We start from the raw sequence: 21829 nt of genomic DNA on the forward strand, positions 1-21829 counted from the left end.
ATACATTTTTCCAAAAAGAACATGGATCCCGTCCTTCGGCACCCTCCGGCAGGTTTACTAGTCTCAGGTTGTTCAATCGAGATCTGGTTTCCAAGTCCAAGAGCCTATCCTCCAGACTTTTATTTTTGACTCCAGCATGTGTACTTTATTTTGCAAGTTAGTTACCTTGTCTTCGGCGCTCGTAATTCTGCCTGCGACACTCGTTCAGTGCAATCGCTTATCTCCTTCCTCATGTTCTCCATAATTCCATGAAATCTTGATGAAAACTCTGAATTCTGTTTTCATGGAGCTTATAGCAGCCAGTATTGTGTCTGCCTTCACGCCTCCGAGTTCCCCTTCTCCGCTGGCCACCTCCTCCGCCATGTGTTCGTTAGCTTTCTGTGTTTCACCACAAGCATGATAGTCAGTTAGCTTCGGCTGCTTTGATGCTTTTCTCTTTTCTGTACTTAATTTGCCAACCTTCGGCATTACAGTATCCACACTCACTATATTATGAAGTTTTGTCGCAAATGAGTATTTTCAGTAGGATTTGTAGTAGCTAGCAGCAGAGCAGTGTGAGACGCGTCTTCTTACATGGCCGCCATAACTGGAAGTTATGTGTCGTTTTCACTCTGATCTTGAAAAATTTGTCTGGGACGCCCCAGTTGGCTGTGCACCCGACCATAGTTGATCTGAAAAAAAAGTTCTGTGATGTGAATATGGGACATTTACTGTTCTGTGGGAACATTAATAGGGTAAATCAAAAGATTAAATTAAAATGTCTATTTAAAAAGAGGTTGTTAAAATTTAGAGGTTATGATTATGGTTGATTATGGTAGCAGTCCCCAAACCCCGGCTCTCCACAACCATATAAGGACATGTTGGTAGTTACATTTCAAATGGCTGAGAAGGAACTTCTGTAACATCTATAAACAGGTCAGTATCCCTTGCCATTTTAACTGTAACTAGAACTTTCTATGTGGACATGTCTGTAGTTAGATGCAGTACTCTTTCCCTTTTGAAGTGTGTTTCTCTCTCGGTCCCTTCCCTCTCTCCCCTTTTCCTGGGTGACAGACCCCATGCAGGCCGTGCTGCAGAGCCTGGAGAGACAGCACGAGGAAGAGAAGCGCTCAGCTCTGGAGCGTCAACGGCTGATGTACGAGCAGGAGCTGCAGCAGCTGCGCAGGCGACTCACCACAGACAAGCCACAGTCCCTGCAGTCGCCGCAGGGCTTGCAGCAGCAGTACCGCAGCATGGAGAGGCTGACTCTGGGAGGGGTCTCCATCTCCTCGTCCAGTGGGCAGAACCGCCTACGCCAGTGGAGCGAGGAGAGGTGAGCCGCGCAGCTGCCTGGGGGTGATGTCAGCATAGGGGCGAGGCTGTGGTGTTGTACTGCGAATGCTCATGTGTCTCTGTGTGTGTGGGTGTTTTATGTTGATGATGTTGACATGTGAGCTAATGTTTGTAATGTTGATGATTATCGCTTGTGTGTGTTAAATTGAGGTTTTGTTATTTTATTTGTCCTGTCATGGTGACAATGTGTAATGATTTCTTGTTATGTTTTGTGTTATGTTAATTTGTTTGTTTTATTTGTTTCATGTTAATTTATTACAATGTTTGACTCTTTCATTCAAGCTCTCTAGTGGCCAGTATGCCGGCATCCTGAGATTGCTCAACTCAGATATTCAGTGTTCCTGCAACCAAACTATTAGAGGAAACAACAAACTCTGTATTTTAGCTTTATTAGTAGATAACACATGACAACTATGCCAAATATGGATTTTCTAAGTGCCACCATTGTCATGTAGGTCGTCTATTTAACAAGCACCCTGTCCCTGCAATCTCAGCTGCAACTACACCTCCCAAGTATGACAAACTGGACAATACAATCTATCTGGGAGTTCATAAAAATATTCTTTCACCACAGAAAATTTGTACTTAATCATAAATCCAACAATAGCCCGAAGGTATGCCAATACAGCAGTGAGAAATGCTGCTTACTGAATGACGAACTAAACTAGGAATTTTTGTGGAATTATACCATAATTCTACTATCAATATATGTGACTAAATATGGAATAAGTATACAGTCTTCCCATTGATTTTACATGTGTAGATGTTCCTTTACAGATTCAGTGGTCATTTACTGTCTTGAACAATCCCTTTGAGAAATAAACATGCAAATAGAAAGCGGGATTAGGTATTTACAATGGCCATGCGCAAAACCCCATGTTTAGTATTTAGACCAGAACAACTTGTTTTAGTTAATTCTGGTTTGATTGATTACTCTTATCCTGTAGAGGACTGTAGAAGCTTTCCAACAGAGAAGCTTTGGAAGTTCTAACTAGGAGTGATTGCCCGTTGCAAATTGCAAGAATGGTTTAAAAAAAAATACATCGTTTTAAAGCTTTGAAACTAGTACCAGAGTTTTGGCCGTTTGGAGGTCTAGGTAACGTTACCTCTGCTTTGTTGTTATCTGTGTTTCCCTAGACCCACCCACCTGTTTGCTCTGCCAGTGCTCTGAATGCGCAACAGGAGGCAGGCAGACAGCTGTCCTGATTGGTTATTAAGATTCTGGCGTGGTAAAATTTGGATTGGCTGATTGACTGGATTTTTTTTCTTAGACCTTTTCATTTATTGATATCTGATATTTGAGGGAAATTTACCGAAGTATGAACAGTGTTCCTCCAACAAACTTAAATACTGCACCTTTAAGTTATGTTGATTTATTGCCTAAGGTTTGAGTAATGCATAGTGCTTTTTTGCATAGTGTTTGAGTAATCTTGATAGTTTATTGAATAGCTTTGAATGTTGATCGTCTGTTGTGTAGTTTTTGAGTTATATTGATGATTTATTCCATAGTGTTTGAGTAATGTTGATTGTATTTCAGGGAAGCGGTGCTGACACGGAGCTTGCGGAAGCTGAGAGAACAGATCGTCAGAGCAAACCTGCTGGTGCAGGAGGCTGGCTTCATCGCAGAGGAGCTGGATAAGAGGACAGAGTACCGTGTCACGCTGCAGATCCCTGCAGCCAACCTCAATGCCAACAAGAAGGTCAGGCCTTGCCCCACAGCTCCCATATCCTCTGCCTAGGTTTTTTAAATTTGTATTTATTTTTTATAAATTTGGTGCCCAACGCTGGGCTGAACACATCCAATTTACACACTAATTTTGAACATCCAATTATCTGCAACCGCAGTTGTGTTCATTCACGAACGCTGTTACTGATTTGGGAGACATCTGCAGTTCTCCTCCGAAACTGCCAGTGTCACCAGCTGCTTCTTTTCACTGTCCAAACTATTGCTAAGCTTGTATTAAGTGAAGTTGAGGGAAGACTTTCTATTTGCAGCTTTGACGTGCAGTTCACAGGTGCTAGAGACGTCTAACCAACTGGCCCGACCCATACCCTTGACAATGCAATTGTCGTCCTATAGAGATACTGGGTACAGCACTGGCACGATCCGGATCTGAAACTGGGACTCATCCTTACAGCACAGCATGGTGCCTTAACCAAATGAGCCACACAGCGGCCCTTGGTGGAAGTGTTTATGTGCTTTTTTTGTGTTTTAGTGTGTGTCCGTGTGTGCATATTCACATTTTGGAGAGTGGTCAGTGTCGGTGCTTAATGATCTTCTTCTTTCCCTTTCTGAAAGTCCAGATACCTCACGCCAGATGGCCACAATTTTACAATCAAAGCTATAGATGATACTGAGGGGGGATTAACACCTCACCTCTGTAATGTTATTTGTTGCCCTCTGTGTGTCCATACATCTGTATCGGTGGTACGCGCTATGTTAACTAAAGTAGGCAAAATGCTAACAAGTTAGGGTTAACTAAAGTAATGTTAGGCGATAAAGCTGTGCTTAAAAATGTCGTGCCATTCGAAGTGGTGATTTTGGGAGATGCACCTGCGCATGCATCCTACTAAACGAAGCACCACCTGCGCATGCATCCTACCAAACGTCCCTCGCTGGTCGTCCATGAATGAGTGAATGACCACAATTTGCATAGCCCGTGGCAGCAGGCAGTCCTGCGCACTGTGAGAAAAACATTGGATACACACACAAAATGGACATATATACAAGTGCACATGTTAAAAAATTGTAGCTCGCTGAGTAGCACGTTTCTCTTTGGAACTTTTTGGATGGGTGGCAGACTGCTTCAAATCCCCCTCGGACTCAAGCAAACCTCTAACTCATTACACTGACTTGCTGGCTAACTAAAAATAAAACATATAAACTATTGCTTTTGCATCTGTAATATATTTGCAGGAAACTCATTTATATTTCTGAAATCCAAATAAAATATGCCCACACTTTAGACAGTTCCACTTTTGGCATTTATTCATTGAGTTTAACGTTAGCTGCCTTGCTAACTGAGTGGATAACGTCACTACAGATGGCTCTGAAATTGAGCCAGCAACATCTGTGTTGCAATTCGGTCTGGTAGGTCTCCGTACTGGTCATATTGAAACTGCCGCAAGATAATGACTTCATGCCAGGTAGCCTGTATGAATAGTTCACATTCACCGCTGCGCCTCTACTGATAAATACTTTTTAACTAGGCTACTATAGCTACCACAGCTGCAATGGCACATTTCTAAATTAATGTTAGCTAGCCCTATAGATCCTCTTCCGACATACAAATGATTAGTAGGTCTGTCGTGTACAATCGGCCATTAAAAACACCTTTTTAAAAATATGACATACACTTTCATTTATTTGTCATTCATGGTAAAGGAAAAATGATTGAATCCATGCCTTTGTGTTTCTTTCAGAATGTAGGCTATGTGCGTTTGCGTAGATTTATGTTTATGCATGTCTGTCATAGCCTACATTTATATATATGAATTACTATTATCACTATTATCATAGTACAAAAATAAATGATATCTGATGTAAAACATTTTCAATATAAACATTTTCAACATATAAAAATACCAAGTTACTCACACACAGCCTATAAAGCGCTGTCTATAAGTCATTAATTCAAATCTAGGCTTGCCATTAAAAGTGTTAATATCATCAAAGTTACATGAAACAATATCGGCTGTGTGTGAGTAACTTGGCATTTTTGTACACTGAAAACATGTTTTTCATTTGATTAATAAATACAGTTCCGATACCCAACCAGTCTGAATAAAGCTTGAAGTCCAGTGCATCCAATGTTTTGTTATAGCCTACAGCAATACATTCCTGAGTTTCCTAGCCCACACTACTAGCAAGTAATTCATTATCTCCCTGTAACCTGTATTTAAAGCAGTCATGTTTGGTATGGTTATCTTCTAAAATTCATGCTGAAGATTGTGGAGTAAAGTATATGTAATTGACCTTTAGCTAATGTATGATTGACACTGCAGTCCACCAATCCCTGCTTAGAAACAGTTGCTATGTACTGCTTCCTTCAGCATATTGCTCAAACACTGTCTGCAATAGTATATCTGATAGTTGAAAAATACTTTAGCTACAAGTTGCAAAGCTTCTGTAGGTGGTTAAATGCTGCTGTTGAGGAATTTGCAAAACATACTTGCATTGTCCTGAATGTTTGAAGGAGGGGGGGGGGTGTTATTTTTATTTCATTCCCCAAGCCAAAGACAAACTTGGTAAAGTGTCTGTTGTGAATAAAACTTTTTGACTGACACAGCTACTTTTGTGCCGAGGTAAACATTTATTTGTCAAATGCACTGTTAACCTTATAGCAAATAGGTAGTTAACTACCAATTAAATGCTTAGGTAGCCTTTAAACATAGTTGTGTAACTATGCGAAGGGAAAACATAGTGCTGAAACAATAAGTGAAATAATAAACTAAAATAACAAAAGATAAGATAGATCAGAAAGGAAGTATAAATAGAGCTTCCATTAGGTAGGCTAGATATTGCACATGATAAACGTTATGCTGGGTTAGCCGTACAGATACCGAAACTTAGACTCACGTTTGGTGAAACTAGCTCTAGGCCAAAATCATGGCTAACATTAACGAGTACTTCTTGGGATTTTTTTACTTTTTGTTTTGCTGTAGTATTTCTATTCCAAACAACTATGCAGTAACATTAGCAAGCTAGGCTAAATGGCAGATACCCTTATCCAGCACTCTATCAATGGAAGACCAAACACTGCCTTTATCTTTATAATTTTCCACCTTTTGACGTACTTCCTATTTATACATTATTTATGATTGTATCAAGCCAAACTACGAAGATACTGGATTATACTCTCTGAAAACCATCTGTAATTTCTTGTGGTCAATTACCCTATACAGCTAGATAATTATCCAACCTGATCTAATTTGTCTAATATTTTACTGGACATATTGAAACCCACCCTCGGTGAGGAAGACGGTAGTAATATGAAGGTGTGCCCTCCAAGCAGTCATTGGCTGCTCGGACCTCCCACTCACCCAGCCGGGTATTTTAGATAGATGACACCAGGGGCTGCTGCTTCTTTTCTTTTTAGGAGTCCTAAAGTCTGAAGTAGGAACCCTATTGTTTTCGTTGGTATTATTAGGGGTGCAAGCAGCGAAGCTGGTGGAACCCTATTGTATTATTGGAATATTATTATTATTATTATTATTATTATTATTATTCATTTATTTAGTAGGTGAGTATAAGCTTTCTAACGATGCATAATATGTATGATTTTGCTTTTGGAATAGTGTTTTATAGGTGAGCGTAAGCAAAAATGTTCTTATCATCACATTCACTTACTCCTTCAGTCTGTGGTAGCAGTAAAGACGCTGCACCTAACAAAATGTTTTCAAAGATATTGCGTAATTTCTTGGGAAGTACTATTATTATTGAGGACTTTGGGGCATAGCTAAGCCATATCTTTGCTGATAGACCTATCCGACATCGTTTTCTGGAGCAAAACAGAAGCGGATAGAACTGTGTCATTGATTTACTGTCTCTGTCTCTATCTACTAAACACAGATAAAATGTCATCATTGCTATGTAAGTATTACTGCTCAAAATATTTTGATTATATACGCTATTTTTGAAATTGAGTGTCTTTAAATAGGTTAGGTCAGAATAGTGTTCACTGTGTGAACTGTGTTCTTGGCTAGAAATAGCTGTACAAAATAAGTATTGTACCTTACTGAACCTGTGTTTAGCAGTTGTCTATGACCATGAAATGCACTTTTTGTATGTCGCTTTGGATAAAAGCGTCTGCCAAATAAATGTAATGTAATGTTAGTGGTATTACATAATGTGGATATTTCACACTGTCATGTAGGGCTGCCACTAATGACTATTTTTCTATCGATTAATCTATCGACTATTTTACCGATAAGACGATTAATCTAAACAATTAATTTTCCTCCAAAAAAAATCAAATTGACTATTTCAAGTTCATTTTATTTTGACAACAACAAACTGTATATGCCATTGTATAATGCAGCACAAAACAAAATGTAAACGGTTTACATATTATAGTGCAAAAATGTAGGTTTAAACTGGCAACTCCAACATAATAAAAAAAATTTTTTAAAAAGAGAGCTTATTATTTAAGTCAGTAATGCAACTCCAAAATAAATCCAAGTTTCTATTAAAACCCTTATCAAAGTAAAATGTGTTTAGAGTGTAAGAGACAATGGTGTCCAGCTCAAAGTCCAACTCAAATATTGGAATCAAACATCTGTTAGACGTGTGTTGTAATGTAAGAATTTCAACATGTCCACATGTTCTGGATTTAGGCTAGCTCTTTTCTTGGAAACTTTTCACCAGTGTTGGGCAGTAGCGTCGCTACAAGTAGCGGCGTTTCTAGTTTAACTACATTTCTCAGTAGCGTGGTGGTAGCGTTGCTGTTTTCTGAATCAAATAGCTTTTCAGTAGCGAAGCTCTTTTATTGACCAAGTAGTGCTGTAGCGTCCCCACTAGCTACATTTTCTGTATAAGAGCGTCTGCCAAATGCCTGTAATGTAAAGATGGCAGAGGACGGAGATCAATTGATCCCGAGTTTAAGTGAAACAACAGAGAAAAATTGTGTTCAGGTGCTTACTAATTTAAGAACACACATTCAGGTGATTCCCGAATAAGATAACACAGCCATCGCCAACCGAGCTAATCATCACAATTCAGTGCAGTCTACAAACACCAGCTAGCAACTTGTTAACAGATAACCACTAGCTAGCTACAATTTTTTCACTGTCTGTTCTGTTGGCAGAAAATGAATAAAATTAAGCTGGGGGGCTGCAAAAGACAAAAAAAAAATTAAAAATTAAAAAGAAAAAAAATTGTAGTTTTTAACATTGACCAGCAGCGTGTACAACAAAAATGCAAGTCTCTACAAAACCAAAGCATGGTGGTTAATCTAAATGATTTGCTTGAAATTTATGTAGCTACTAGTACAGAGTGGGCCTAATAAAAATACCAGTTTTTAAACTGCCAATCATATAGATAGATAGAGTACTTTATTAATCCCGAAGGGAAATTAAAGTGTTACAGCAGCCACTTGACATAAATCAAAATACAAAAACAATGAGGTAGCTAGGTAAAAGAAACAAATACAATTAAAGGCTGAATTATATACAATAACTAAATAGACTAATTCAAATATAAAAAATAAGTAGAATAGCTAAAACTAGAATAGAGACTAGAGAACCATAACCATAACTATAATATACTATTTGCTGAGTATACACTCTTCAATTATGTTAATATGCTACAATGTACATTAGTGCAAGTCAGGTGGATATTGCTATGTTAGTAAGGTGCATGATTGTCCATGGATGTTAGAATTAAGTGTTCATTGATACTTGAATAATACAATATACAAAATTGTAGAATTTTATTTATTTTGTAGAGGGATCACCCAACTAAAATGGCCTCCTTGGAATGAAGTTGGTTCAGTGTAAAAAACGACTTTTGCCATGTTGTTGTAGCTTAGCTTGCTACATTTCTCTGGGGGGTAGCTTCAGTGTAGTGAAGCTTCATTTAATGTAGAGTAACTGGTAGCTTAGCTCACTACACTTTCCAAGTAGCTTGCCTAACACTGCTTTTCACTACTAACTACATTTCACTACATTACAGTGTGAAATATCCACATTATATAATACCACTAACCTATTTAACAACACTCAATTTAAAAAATAATGTATATAACCCAAATATTTAGAGCAGTAATACTTACATAGCAATGATAATTTTATCTGTGTTCAGTAGACAGTAAATCAATGACAGTTCTATCCGCTTCTGTTTTGTTCCAGAAAACGATGTCAGATAGGTCTATCAGCAAACTTGTGGCTTAGCTATGCCCCGAAGTCCTCAATAATAATAGTACTTCCCAAGAAATTACGCAATATCTTTGAAAACGTTTCATTAGGTGCAGCGTCTTTACTGCTACCACAGACTGAATGCGTAAGTGAATGTGATGATAAGAACATTTTTGCTTACGCTCACCTATAAAACGCTATTCCAAAAGCAAGATTAGACATGTTATACATCGTTAGAAAGCTTATACTTTCACCTACTGAATAAATGAATTGTCAATCAAGCCAGACTGCACTAAAAAGGGCGACAACGCCGTAAACAACACGTGTGGTATTACGCACAGCTATTTTGGAAGGTACCCAGGCATCACCAATGCGCGTATATTTCACAAACGGATTGTCCAAGACAATATATGAACACTCAGTCTCAAAAGGGACATCTCTAACCAATGGTAAGGTTGCATATGTATCAATATTTAGTCCCAGATATTGACTGTAGAATGACATGGTAGATATAATTTTTTAAAACTTTGTCTAGTTTATTTCGTTATTCAATGAGCATCGTTTTCACTGCTGTATTGGCATATCTTAGGGTCTTTGGAAACTTTTACACTGAACCTCTTTCGCAACCGAGTCGGACTCTGTTGCAGCCGCCATGATTTTTTAAAAAACTGTAGCGTTGGCTGGAGCCAACCAATGACTGGAGCCAAAAACGACTGACGACATTCACGCAGCAATTACATAGTGATATTGAAGAAAAACATTTGTTATAATGAATTGAAGCGTTTTAGAAATCAAAAAGGTAAATTCATAAAAATAAAAAATAAACGATGTGTGGGTTAAAAATATTGATGTCATCGATTACGTTGACTAATTACGGCAGCCCTACTGTAATGTAAGCGTTAGTTATTAGTAGTGTAACAATTTTTGTGACACATACAACAGTGATGAGGAGAGTGTTGGAAAATTGCAAAAACGTGGTGGACGGTTGAAAATTGTTTTCATATCGTCCCATCCCTATCCATCAGTATGCTGAGAAATAACTAAACCATTTTTATTGGATGATTGAACTCTCTATCAGTAACAAGGGACAAACAAGACATATTGCTAATTTTATGCTTTATTCATTGAACAAACAGTCATGAGCCTCAGTAGCGGGTGGAAGAACCATACGCAGCCACAACAGCCTGGCACCTCCTCCTCATGCTGGTCACCTGCCTGGTCACGCGTTGCTTTGGGATGGCATTCCATTCCTCAACCAGGATTCGTTGCACGTCAGCCAACGTGGTTGCGTTGGTCACTCTAGCACGTACAGCACGCCCAAGCTGATCCCACAAGTGTTCAGTTGGGTTGAGGTCTGGGATGTTGGCAGGCCATTCTATTCTCTCTACTCCCACATTCTGGAGGTAGTCTGTGATAACCCTGGCTCTGTGGGGGTTAAAGTATACATGTCCTGGATCAAAAACCTCTTGACCACAAGTTCATAAAATATAAGGGTGGATATGTAGAACTACTAAAGATCTATGAAGCAAAAACTAAGCAGTGTACCCAGCATCTCCAAATCTCCCCACAATGTCTAAATTATTAACACTGGTCTAAAATAGCTAAGGGTCCAGAAACAAATCCAAAATCTCTCCAAAAAGGAATATAATGCTTTTTGTCCATTGTAAAGCATATGAGCCCCTTATGAAGGTTTAAGATGAAACATACAGATATAATTTAAACATAATGCAAACATATAGTCACACAATGCTGCACAGTACCTAAATGTGTAATAATGAACTCTTGTATGTAGCCTATTTCTATACTCTGTACACTCCTATGTTTTCTTGTATGGGAATGGGACGATATAAAAACATTTTTCAGCCGTCCACCACGTTTTGGCAATGTTTCAACATTCTCCTCATCACTTTTGTATGCGTCACAAAAACCATTACACTACTAACTAACGCTTACATTACAGTGTGAAATATCCACATTACATAATACCACTAACCTATTTAAAGACACTCAATTTCTAAAATAACGTAATAACCGAAATATTTTGAGCAGTAATACTTACATAGCAATGATGAAATCTTATCTATGTTCAGTAGATGGAGACAGAGACAGTAAATCAATGACGATCAAAGTTATATCCGCTTCTGTTTTGCTCCAGAAAGCGATGTCAGATAGGTCTATCAGCAAACATATGGCTTAGCGATGCCCAGAAGTCCTGAATAATAATGGTATTTTCCAAGGAATTACGAAAAATCGTTGACAACGTTTCGTTAGGTGCAACGTCTTTTAATGCTACCATATAGAGTGAATGCCATGGTAAGAAAATGTTCGGTTACGCTAACCTATAAAACGCTATTCCAAAAGCAAAATTAGACATGTTATGCATCGTTAGAAAGCTTATACTCTCACCTACTGATTGAGCGTCCGCCATTTTAGCAACCTCACACAGTAAACAAACATAGGCTACTACCACACGGCTTTATTTATGGGCGGTGGCTTGACCGAAACAAAGTGACAATAGCCAACGAAATCAAACATGCTAATTAAACTGCACCCCCATCACGCCTCCAAAACCCGGCTGTAAGAATCACTAAAACAAGCCGACTTTGCTGACAAATTATAAGTATTTAGTGACCCTAAAAATTATTCAATTCAATTGAGTGACTTCTTCAACACTTTAACTTTCGTTATATGGAAAAAACATAAACAGTAAAAAAAATTTTAAAAAACCTTTTTTGCCTCCTAGCGCGATTTCAAGATTTGCGGCTTGCGGACCTTTTCTCCACCACCCGTCACATATGATTTTCCCACACTCTAAGGGGTGCACTCAGATTGTTGTAACACTGCCTAATTCCTGTTACCATCTATATGGAATCATACATGTTGCTATAAATGCTATTTTCTATATCTCTGTCCACCTCACCTCTTCGCTTGACATTTTGCTTGTAGCGCTGGAGGGTGTGTCTTCAACGGTGGCGTGAGTGGGGTTGAGGAGACTTATTTGATTACAAACACAGAGTCTAGGAAGGCCTGCAAAATCCTACATAGTACACCTTTAAGTCAATTTGTGCTGATACTAAATGACACTACAACTTCCATGAGCACTGTGTGCTCATCTCATTGGCCATGCACTTCACCCTCTTGCTCTCGCTTCTTCAGTGGGAGAAGGTATGTGGCATCAAACATCCGAACACGGCACTGCATACAAAAGTGTCTATACAAATACTCGTTGAGGCTTCAAAGTGTACATTTATTGATCCTCCACACCAGTGGAGAGCGGTTCGGAAAACACAAAAGTAACAACGATTGCAGCACCAAACAAACAAAACAAAAATGGTTCTGTAAAGGAGCATGAACTTCGACCACAGACAGTTAGTTCTGTGATGGGCTTTCATTTCAAAGTCGCTTTAGTTTATTTAGCCCTGAAAAAAGAAAAGAAATAGGCTTGTGGCAGCATTTGGTTTAACTAGTGGCATACGGTGCGTAAGCCTACACAGGTGTAGTAATACTGCAATTTTTAATTGCAATTTAAAAATAAATTAAAAATAAAGCAATTAAGAGTGCATTAGTTGAGCTCCAACATTGACGATATTAAATGAATATAAGCACATTGTATTCACATAATGCTCAATACCATCTTTTGTTGGTTGGTGCAGCAAGTGATCTGCAAATTTTTGTTCACTCTCTGTATTGTCAAGACCTAAAACAAAATGATCATAAGGAGAGGATCACTTAATACTATGCATTTATTGTGTTCAATAAGCTGTGACCTGTGTCACATTATAAGACTCCACAATTGCATACAGATGATCTTAAACAATGTTACAAATTTAAGTGACAAAGAAGATTTTTTTAGAACATTCAATAAAAATATTTAGATACAATTAAATGACATTACATTAAATTGAAATGCCAGGGAGTTATTGGTGTCATTTGTTTCATAAGCATTGCTACTGGAGGGAATAAAAAGTGATACCTGGAATTACTTTGCTGCTTTACTGAGGTTTTATGCACCATGTACATTACTGTTAACAACTCTGACCATTGGAATACATTAGAACATCATTAACACAGTGTACTGATTTAATGCTGCACTTTATCTTCCTTGGCTTAGAGAAAAATTCCACTATTACGCCATGATATGGAAATTCTTCCACAGACAGCGCCATGCTCACGTTAGCTAGTAATATCTCAGCATTTGGTGCATTATAGGGGAATTGTCTTCAGGTGCAAACTTATTCGAATAAATCAGTCACAACATTGATAGGTAACATTCACTAGCTAGAAGTGCGACACTTGTTGAACGGATTATGAAACAAAGTATAAATCAGGCATCAGAATCAGTGCTTATCGAGCGTACTCCGTGTCAGTGCTTATGGAGCATACTCCGTGTCAGTGCTTTGGAGTGTGCTCAATGTCAGTGCTCATTTCTTGACAGCGAGACGCAGTGCTGAGTGAGCCAGCGGTGCAGGTGCGCAGGAAAGGCAAGGGAAAGCAGATCTGGGCCATGGAGAAGATGGAGAACCGACTGGTGGACATGCGTGAACTCTACCAAGAGTGGAAGGACTATGACGAGGACAACCCTGTGAGTGAACGCTTGCCTTGCTCTCTAAACCTGTGTTCTCGACTACCGATGATTTGAAATTCCCATCTGGCTTTAAGGAGCTACCTGATAAATTTACTAGCTGTGAATGCATGCAGTTAAAAATATCACTTATCATTTACGGAACTGACCTATTTAGCACCAACATGCAGTGTGCATATTAGAATGTGTCAATTGGGGAGCTCACCATTCCATCCCTCCCTCACACAATTATTGAGACCCATGGTAGTGGCTCAATTTAATTATAAAGGCAGCACACCAGAAACCAGACAACTCATATGAAGGGCATGTGGCGAGCCTTGCCTTGTGCAAAATTGACACAAATCTCCTGTGCGTTCAGTTCCCAAGCTTTAACAGTCTTGATACAAAGTATAGCCACTTCTTTCAGGTCTCTCCTGCCATTTGGTGCTCTTCAGGTAGCTCTTGATTACATTTCATTTAGAAAATAATCGCTTTGCTGTTGCAATTGTGATTGGCAATGCCATAAACAGCAGTGCAGCCGCCTAAACCCCTCATCTGAAGGTAGACATTAGACATTGTGTTCCACAATGCGCATTTTCAGAACTTTGGAGACTGCAGTGATTTAAGCAATCTCAGCTTTGAAACAGGTCCTGAATAACAGCAGTTGAGCAGGGAAAGTATATGCACAGCATATTTTTTTTTTATCAATCTTTACATATCAATAAAGACACTACTTCTGCCAAAGAAAGTACTACAGATAATTTGTTTGCAATAAATTCCTTACATAAGTTTGATAATGCTCAGAGGCTACTATAAAATTAAAAAGCATGTAACCATGAAGGTGGTATGTTTGTTGAACGAAGGGTATATTAAACACTCAGTGATTTGTGTGTTGAGTTAACATTTCTTGTGCCATAGCTACATTTGGCTATGGAGAAATCAAGAAGTAATCTATGGGGTATTGTTGAAGGCAGTTCGAATTAGAGCATTGAAACCCACCAGGAAAGGATTTGATCCACGTTTAAGTTTACTCCATGTTTATTTTTATACCATGGTTCTAAATAAACAAACAGAAAAAAATCTTTATAATATATTCACAGGTATTCAAATCATATTCAATATTTTACAGAACAAGGAAAAGTATATAGATGAATGACAAAAGGAAAAGGAATAAACTTTAGCATTTATAAATCAATTGTATAACCAGCACGCTGAAATGGCAGACCGGAACCTGTGCGTATTCTAACAAACAATACCGTATTCATTCATTCAATATCAAAGTGAATAAATAACCAGATGCTAAACAAAATGTAAATATTCAATGTAAATAATTCAAGCTGTGTTATATGTTTGAGAGCTATAAGTGTTCAGTCATTTACAAATCAAGGAGTCAGCCAACATGCAATAGTAAATTAATAGTGTCTGCTGCCGTATCAGTTTTACAACTTAAAATATTCAAGTAAGTTCTAACATAGTCAGGGCAAATCAATATACAGTTGAGGCCAAAAGTTTACATACACCCAGGAGAAAGATATTCAAACTCAGTTTTTCACAACTCTGCACATTTCATGTTACCATACATTTCTTTTGGCAAGTCAATTAGAGCATCTACATCTGCTCACATCAGAGGTAATTTTTAAACAATCGATTAGAGACAGATTTATTTAATCTTTAATTCACTATATCAGAATTCCAGTGGGTCAAAAGTTTACATACACTTTTAAACAGTCCGGAAGATTCCAGAAATTAATGTAATGTCCAATTCCTCCTTGTTTTCCAAACAACTGAATGTACCACAAGCATCTGTACAAACCATTGCGTACAAATATATAAATCCTGGGACCACACCGACACTGCATCGTTCAGGAAGGAGGCACATATTAACTCCCAGGGCTGAATGAACTTTGGTCCAAAAGGTTCAACTGAACTGCAAGACAACAAAGGAACTGGTGAAGGAGTTGGAGGCATCAGCTACCAAAGTATCTATGAAGTTTGCAGGTGATCACCAGGACGAAGACCTAGCCTTTTGGAAGAGTGTTGTCTGGTCAGATTAAACAAAAATTGAACTGTTTGGCCATAATGATCAACGCTATGTATGGAGGAAAACGGCTGAGGCTTTTAATCCAAAGAACACCGTCCCAACTGTGGCAGCATCATGTTGTGGGGGTGTTTTGCTGGAAAAGGGACTGGTTTCACTTCAGAAAATAGATGGCATCATGAGGAAGGAGGATTGTCTAGATATACTGAAGGAACACCTCAAGACGTCAGCTAAAAAGTTAAAACTTGGTTGCAACTGGGTCTTCCAACAGGACCATGATCCTAAGTATACCTCCAAAGTTGTAACAAAATGGCTTAAAGACAGCAATGTGAAAGTATTTTAATGGCCATCGCCAAGCCCTGACCTGAATCCCAAAGAACATTTGTGGACTGAACTGAAAAAGCATGTCCGAGCAAGGAGGCCCATAAACCTGTCCGAGTTACACCAGTTCTGTCAGGAGGAATGGGCAAATATTCCGGCAAATTATTGTGAGAAGCTTGTGGAAGGCTTCCCCAAGCATTTGATTCAGGTTAAGCAATTAAAAGACAACACGACCTAATTCCAACAAAGTGTATGTAAACTTTTGACCCACTGTATGTACTATAAATCACAAGCTATGAAATACACATGTGAAATAACTAAGTTGTGATAGTTGCATTCATAAATTTTAACGCATTGATATAAAGGAAATTAAATGCCGCAAAATAAATTAAATCCTGCCAGCCTGAACACAAAAGTAGCGTAAGCCGTTAATAACATAACAGGAATATCAATTACTACAAAGATAAGTAACAAGAAGTATTTGCTTCAAGGAGCAAATGAACTCGTACTTACTTTAAAAGACGCAAGGCAAACAAACAGGATGTATCTAACAACCCGTTCCTACACAAAGATCAAAAGAAGTGCCTTTTTAAATTCTTACACATTCACACACACGCCTTGGCTTTGATGTTCGGTTGCTGTCCCAGGTGCTGGAAAGTGCGATCCCAGAGGTAAAAACATGTGGAACTAGCATGTTTTAAGTACTTTCTCAGCGGTGTCCCTAAACCCCCCCCCCCCCCCATTTTCATATTTGGGGCTTCCAGGGGAGCTTGTGTCTCATTCGGTGGATCCAAACTCTCTCTGGCTTCGCCATAATCCTCACCATACCACCACGCACTTTGCTTCTGCCAACTGGCCAACTAAGCCAACTAAGTGTGGGCTTGGTTAGTACTTGGATGGGAGACCACCAGGGAATACTGAGTTGCTGCTGGATTGGTGGGCCAACAGGGGGCAATCTTCCCTCTGGTCAAATAAACCCCAATGCCCCAGTGCAGTGACGGGGACACTGTGCTGTAGGAGATGCCGTCTTTCGGATGAGACGTTAAACCGAGGTCCTGACTGTGGTCATTAAAGATCCCATGATACTTATCACAAAGAGTAGGGGGTTCCCCGGTGTCCTGGCTAAAATCCCAGATCTGGCTCTCACAAAAACTTGCCACCTAATCATCCCCTGATTTAATTGGCTAAAAAATGTCCTCTCCCTCCAGTGGAGCTGCTCAGTGGCCAACAATAGAGGATTTTGGGTGTACTGGGCAGCTCCCAGGTGTGAATGTGTGAGTGTGAAGCAGGGCGTTCCTACAAAGGAGCATCCGTGCTCAGCGAACCTACCCTGGGTAAATAAATAAATAATTTGATGTCAGATGAGTCATTCTGCTGGAAATGGACTAGGCTGTTGGGCATGTTGCTCAGACTCCCTTCCTTTTTAACATTAACAAATTCCCTACCCATTTGTAAAGACTAAACCTGAAGATATAGCTCCAGATGCCGAATTGTTATTGAGAAATAAATGATCAATGTTCATCCAAAATGGCTGCCTTTTAATGAGGCATAATTTTCAGATGTCTGTATCTCTGGGGGAAAATAGAGTAAAAAAAAAAAGAGTTTCACTGTTTTTGTAAGGTTGCAAGGTCAACCCAAGTTATTAACACCTTAAATACCAATAATTTGTACAAAATAATGGATATAAATGTATACTGGTGATACATCTTCAGCAGAAGAATATCACATGTTGGCATGTTTTTTTCAGCCTCATTCTTCTATAATTTCATGAAGATATGTACTATTTAGCCCTCTGTGCCATGAGTGTATTGCATCAAGATCTGGTCCATAATCAGGATTAAGAATCCATTGTAACCATGTGGGAATTCCGTACAGACGACTGGTTGTACATGTGTCAGGAGTGTGTGATTATGCCCACATGACTTTCATTCTTAAGGCTGTTTTATAGTTCTGCGGAGTACACATAAAAACGGGTCTGCATAGGGGTTGTACGGAATGTGCGGCTTACGCGAAGCTTGCAGACCACATCCGCGTTCATGTCGCGTACCTCTCCAAGAATTTAAAAGTGCATAGTTAGCAACCAGTGCCCGCATACGCCGCAGTCACTGGCAGACGGCTCTGGCTAACAGGTTATAACTGTTGATTCACCAAACCGATAGCCAACGTTAAATATGCGGCTAAAAGCGCTTTTGTCAGCTGAATGTCTTCATTGCAAGAAGTTACGTCCAGGTGAGCATTTTTGTGGTCATTGGTGCAGTATTTAGTAGGTTTGGAAATATGAATGAAGGTAGTCATGTATTATATTGTGTTTTCTGTCTGGTTAACTCTGTCTTGTGTTATTCTGGCTACCTGGATACATAATACAGCCAACTTTAATTTGCTTTTAAGGCACAAGCGAAGCGCTTTATTTAGAACTATAATGGTCAGTAACAAAATCTAATTATGTGGCCTGCGCAACCTGAGCAACGTTCCGCACAAATTATCAGTTCGCGAGTGCCGCACACAACACAAACTATGCATAAGTATAAAACAGTCTTTAGAGTTCTTTGTTGATCTAACTTTCATATATACTACATTCATAGTTGTGACAAAACCGTACTCATTATGTATTCTTTGTATTCTGTATAGTTTTTTAAATTGTTATTATTTCATTCATATCCTTGGATAAAATCAGATAAAAGTGTTAACACTCCAAAATGGCAGCTATTTTGGAACGTATTTAGACCCTTGTGTCTGTTAAACTATGCATGAAACCATGTGTTTTTATTCATTTTAATGCACAAAGACTGCCTGAAGGAAGTATGGGGAAAATTGGAAAAATAAGCCCATAAAACACCTAAATCTCTTTCTCACTTTCTCTCTTGGCCTGAAGGTGATGCGCTCCTACTTCAAGAGGGCTGACCCATTTTTTGACGAGCAGGAGAACCACAGCTTGATCGGGGTGGCAAATGTCTTCCTTTCCTGCCTCTTCTACGACGTAAAGCTGCAGTACGCCGTTCCCATCATTAACCAGAAGGGGGAGGTATGAAAGCTTTTCCTCACATTATGATGCAAATCCTGCATTCAAGGTTGTCTTGATCATTATTTATGAACTTGTTGTATTGGTAATGACATCACAGCGAGGTCTCATTCCCCGTCAGGTGGCAGGGCGGCTGCATGTGGAGGTGCTGCGAGTAAGCGGGGGGTTTGAGGAGAGTGTGGTCGAAGAAGAGGATCCTGTGGGGGAGATACCGGAACGCAAGCTGGTCTGCATGGTGAGCGAATCCTGTTTCCTCGAGACCAGGGGTCTCAAACTTCAGTCCTGGAGGGCTGCTGTCTCAGCTGGCTTTTGTGATTTCCGTTCAGTCAGTAGCCAATTTAAACCTCGGAAACAAGGTATGTAGACTAATAATTAGTGGCTGAAATTAAGCACTTAACAGTGCAGTATGCAAGTTTGTTTTAAAAATGCTTTTGTTCGTATTTGGTTAAATTTTCTTTGCATCCTGACAGATATTAATGAATTAAAAGGTCTAAGAAAAAAATCAGGTCTCTCTAACTGCCCCAGGCTCTGAAATCAACCACTCCAGATGTCACCGTGCCTGAATCTTAATGGGTCATCGGGACTGTAGTCTGCCCTGCCTCCTGTTGCATATTCACAGCGTTGCCAGTGCAAACCAGGTGGGCGGGGTTAGGGCAACACTGTTGAAAGCAGAACAGAGGTAACTTTAGCTAGACCTCCTAATGACGTGAAACTCCAGTACTACCTTGTCATTTTACATTTTTAAACCTTTAAAATAAATTTTTTAATCAGAATTTGATGTTAAGATAATGAAAACAAAGACATTTTTTGAGTAAAATCAGATGAAACCCAATACATCAGCTTGTAGCTGTGAAAGCAGTTGATGTGATGTGACTGGTGACAAGCTGGCTAACCTCAAAACGACAGAAATCTCCAGTGTTACCTTGTCATCTTATATTTAAAAGCTTCAAAAGCTAGGCCTATATTTTATACTGAATTTGAGATTGAGACTTACAGATCACAAAAGCAAAGTCGAAGTAGTCGTTGCATGTGATTGGTGACACAACGGCAGTACTGTAGCTATTAGTAACGTTAGTCTAACGAAACTCTGGTGCTAGCTTGTCATATTACGTTTTAAACCATTAAAAGTCAAATCTATCAATGACTTTATATCTAGGCTTTTGTGATCTGTATGTCTCTGTAACATTAGTGTAAAAAAACTAGCTTGTTATCTTACTTAAATCTTTAAAACTATAGGTGACTTGTTCTATCATAATCAATCGGAAGTTGCTACAGCCAATTTCATGTAAATCGATGTTTGTCAAAAATAATTTTTGGCTGTTTTTTGGTTTCATTTTATTTTTAGCAGGAGAGATTTTCCTGGGTTTTATAACCTGTATGTCTTAATGCCAGTTTCAGAGTAAAAATCTTGTTTTGAAGCTTTTAAACGTAGAAGTACCGCAGTTTTGCATCGTTGGAGGTCTAGATAACATTACCGCTGCTCTTATCTGTTTAGCCCTAACCCCATCCATCCTGTTTGCTCTGGAAGTGCTGGTGCATACAATATAACCCATTAAAAACACTTGCCTTAATCCATATAAAAATATGACAAACATTTTCATTTCTTTGTAATTCATGGAAAAGGAAAAATAACTGAATCCATGCCTTTGTGTTTCTTTCAGCTAAGATGTACATCATATGTATGTATCCATGTATGTGTGTTTGAATGTATGTGTATTATTGTCTCATACATTTATATGCATTATTATTATCAGTTACTCATAAAAGACACAGTAAAAAAGATATTGTATCTCAACAAAAAACATGTTTTCAATGTACAAAACTGCCAAGCACCGTCTAAGTCATTCATTAAAACTTGGAAAATATTGACCTGCCATTCATAGTATTGATATCAAAATAAGACCAAGTTACAACAAACAATAGTGGTTGTTGTACATCACACAAATTGAACAAGCTCTATTCCAAAGCAGTGTTCCCTAAATGTTGCTTAATTATTTCATGTAACTTTGTGGCTCTGTGTTTTGTCATCTTACCATTGGGAAGACAATGTGGTAATTATTTGTGTCATATCAAAGTGTCAAATACCAATCATTTATATTGGAAATAATCTCCAATTGGGTTGTTATGCCTCAATAAATAAAAAATGACTACTCTATATGTTTGAACAATTGTCTGCATCCAATGGTTTGGGTGTATGAGAAGCACATCATGAATAAAATGCATTATTATTATTATTATTAGAAAATTGTGTTCACAAATAAAAATTTTTAGGGAAAATAAATTGTACTATTATACTTATTTGGCTAAACTTTATCCGACCCGCCAACATATAGTACATTAATGGGACAAACATACACTGCATGGTCAAAAGTATGTGGACACCCCTTCTAATTAGTGGGTTCAGCTACTTCAGCCACACCCATTGCTAACAGGTACATAGTCAAGTCAAGTCACTTTTATTTGTATAGCACATTTAAAAACAACAGGAGTTGCGCCAAAGTGTTTTCCAGTCACCACAATACAACACAACAAACCACAACAAAATTACGTCCCCCACATCGAATGTATTAACAATAAACATAAAAATAAAAAGAATAAGGAGTAAGAGGATAAAAGTAGGAAAAATCAATTTAAAGGACGATAGACCACAACAATGTAAAAGCATAGAGATACAACAACATAAGGCATTAGCAGACGCTCTTTC

The 21829-nt window shown here is 38.6% G+C and overlaps 1 protein-coding gene and 1 long non-coding RNA gene across 6 annotated transcripts in view; both read left to right on the forward strand.

Annotated features, from left to right (window-relative positions):
* The window catches only part of kif13bb (kinesin family member 13Bb), a 217059-nt gene that overhangs the window by 112461 nt on the left and 82769 nt on the right, over positions 1-21829 (forward strand). For all 5 annotated transcript variants that reach the window (XM_064341045.1, XM_064341047.1, XM_064341044.1 and 2 more), the window contains exons 18-22: positions 1054-1312; positions 2870-3032; positions 13622-13768; positions 18979-19128; positions 19247-19360. In XM_064341045.1, the coding sequence (XP_064197115.1) occupies positions 1054-1312; positions 2870-3032; positions 13622-13768; positions 18979-19128; positions 19247-19360 (833 nt within the window). The remainder of the gene's footprint in view (positions 1-1053; positions 1313-2869; positions 3033-13621; positions 13769-18978; positions 19129-19246; positions 19361-21829) is intronic.
* Positions 19367-20990, forward strand: LOC135257899 (uncharacterized). Its single transcript, XR_010330810.1, has 2 exons — positions 19367-19481; positions 20787-20990. It is a non-coding gene; the product is annotated as an uncharacterized LOC135257899 (long non-coding RNA).

Source organism: Anguilla rostrata, chromosome 6, assembly GCF_018555375.3.
Source record: "Anguilla rostrata isolate EN2019 chromosome 6, ASM1855537v3, whole genome shotgun sequence".
In the NCBI taxonomy this organism is placed as follows: Eukaryota; Metazoa; Chordata; class Actinopteri; order Anguilliformes; family Anguillidae; genus Anguilla; species Anguilla rostrata.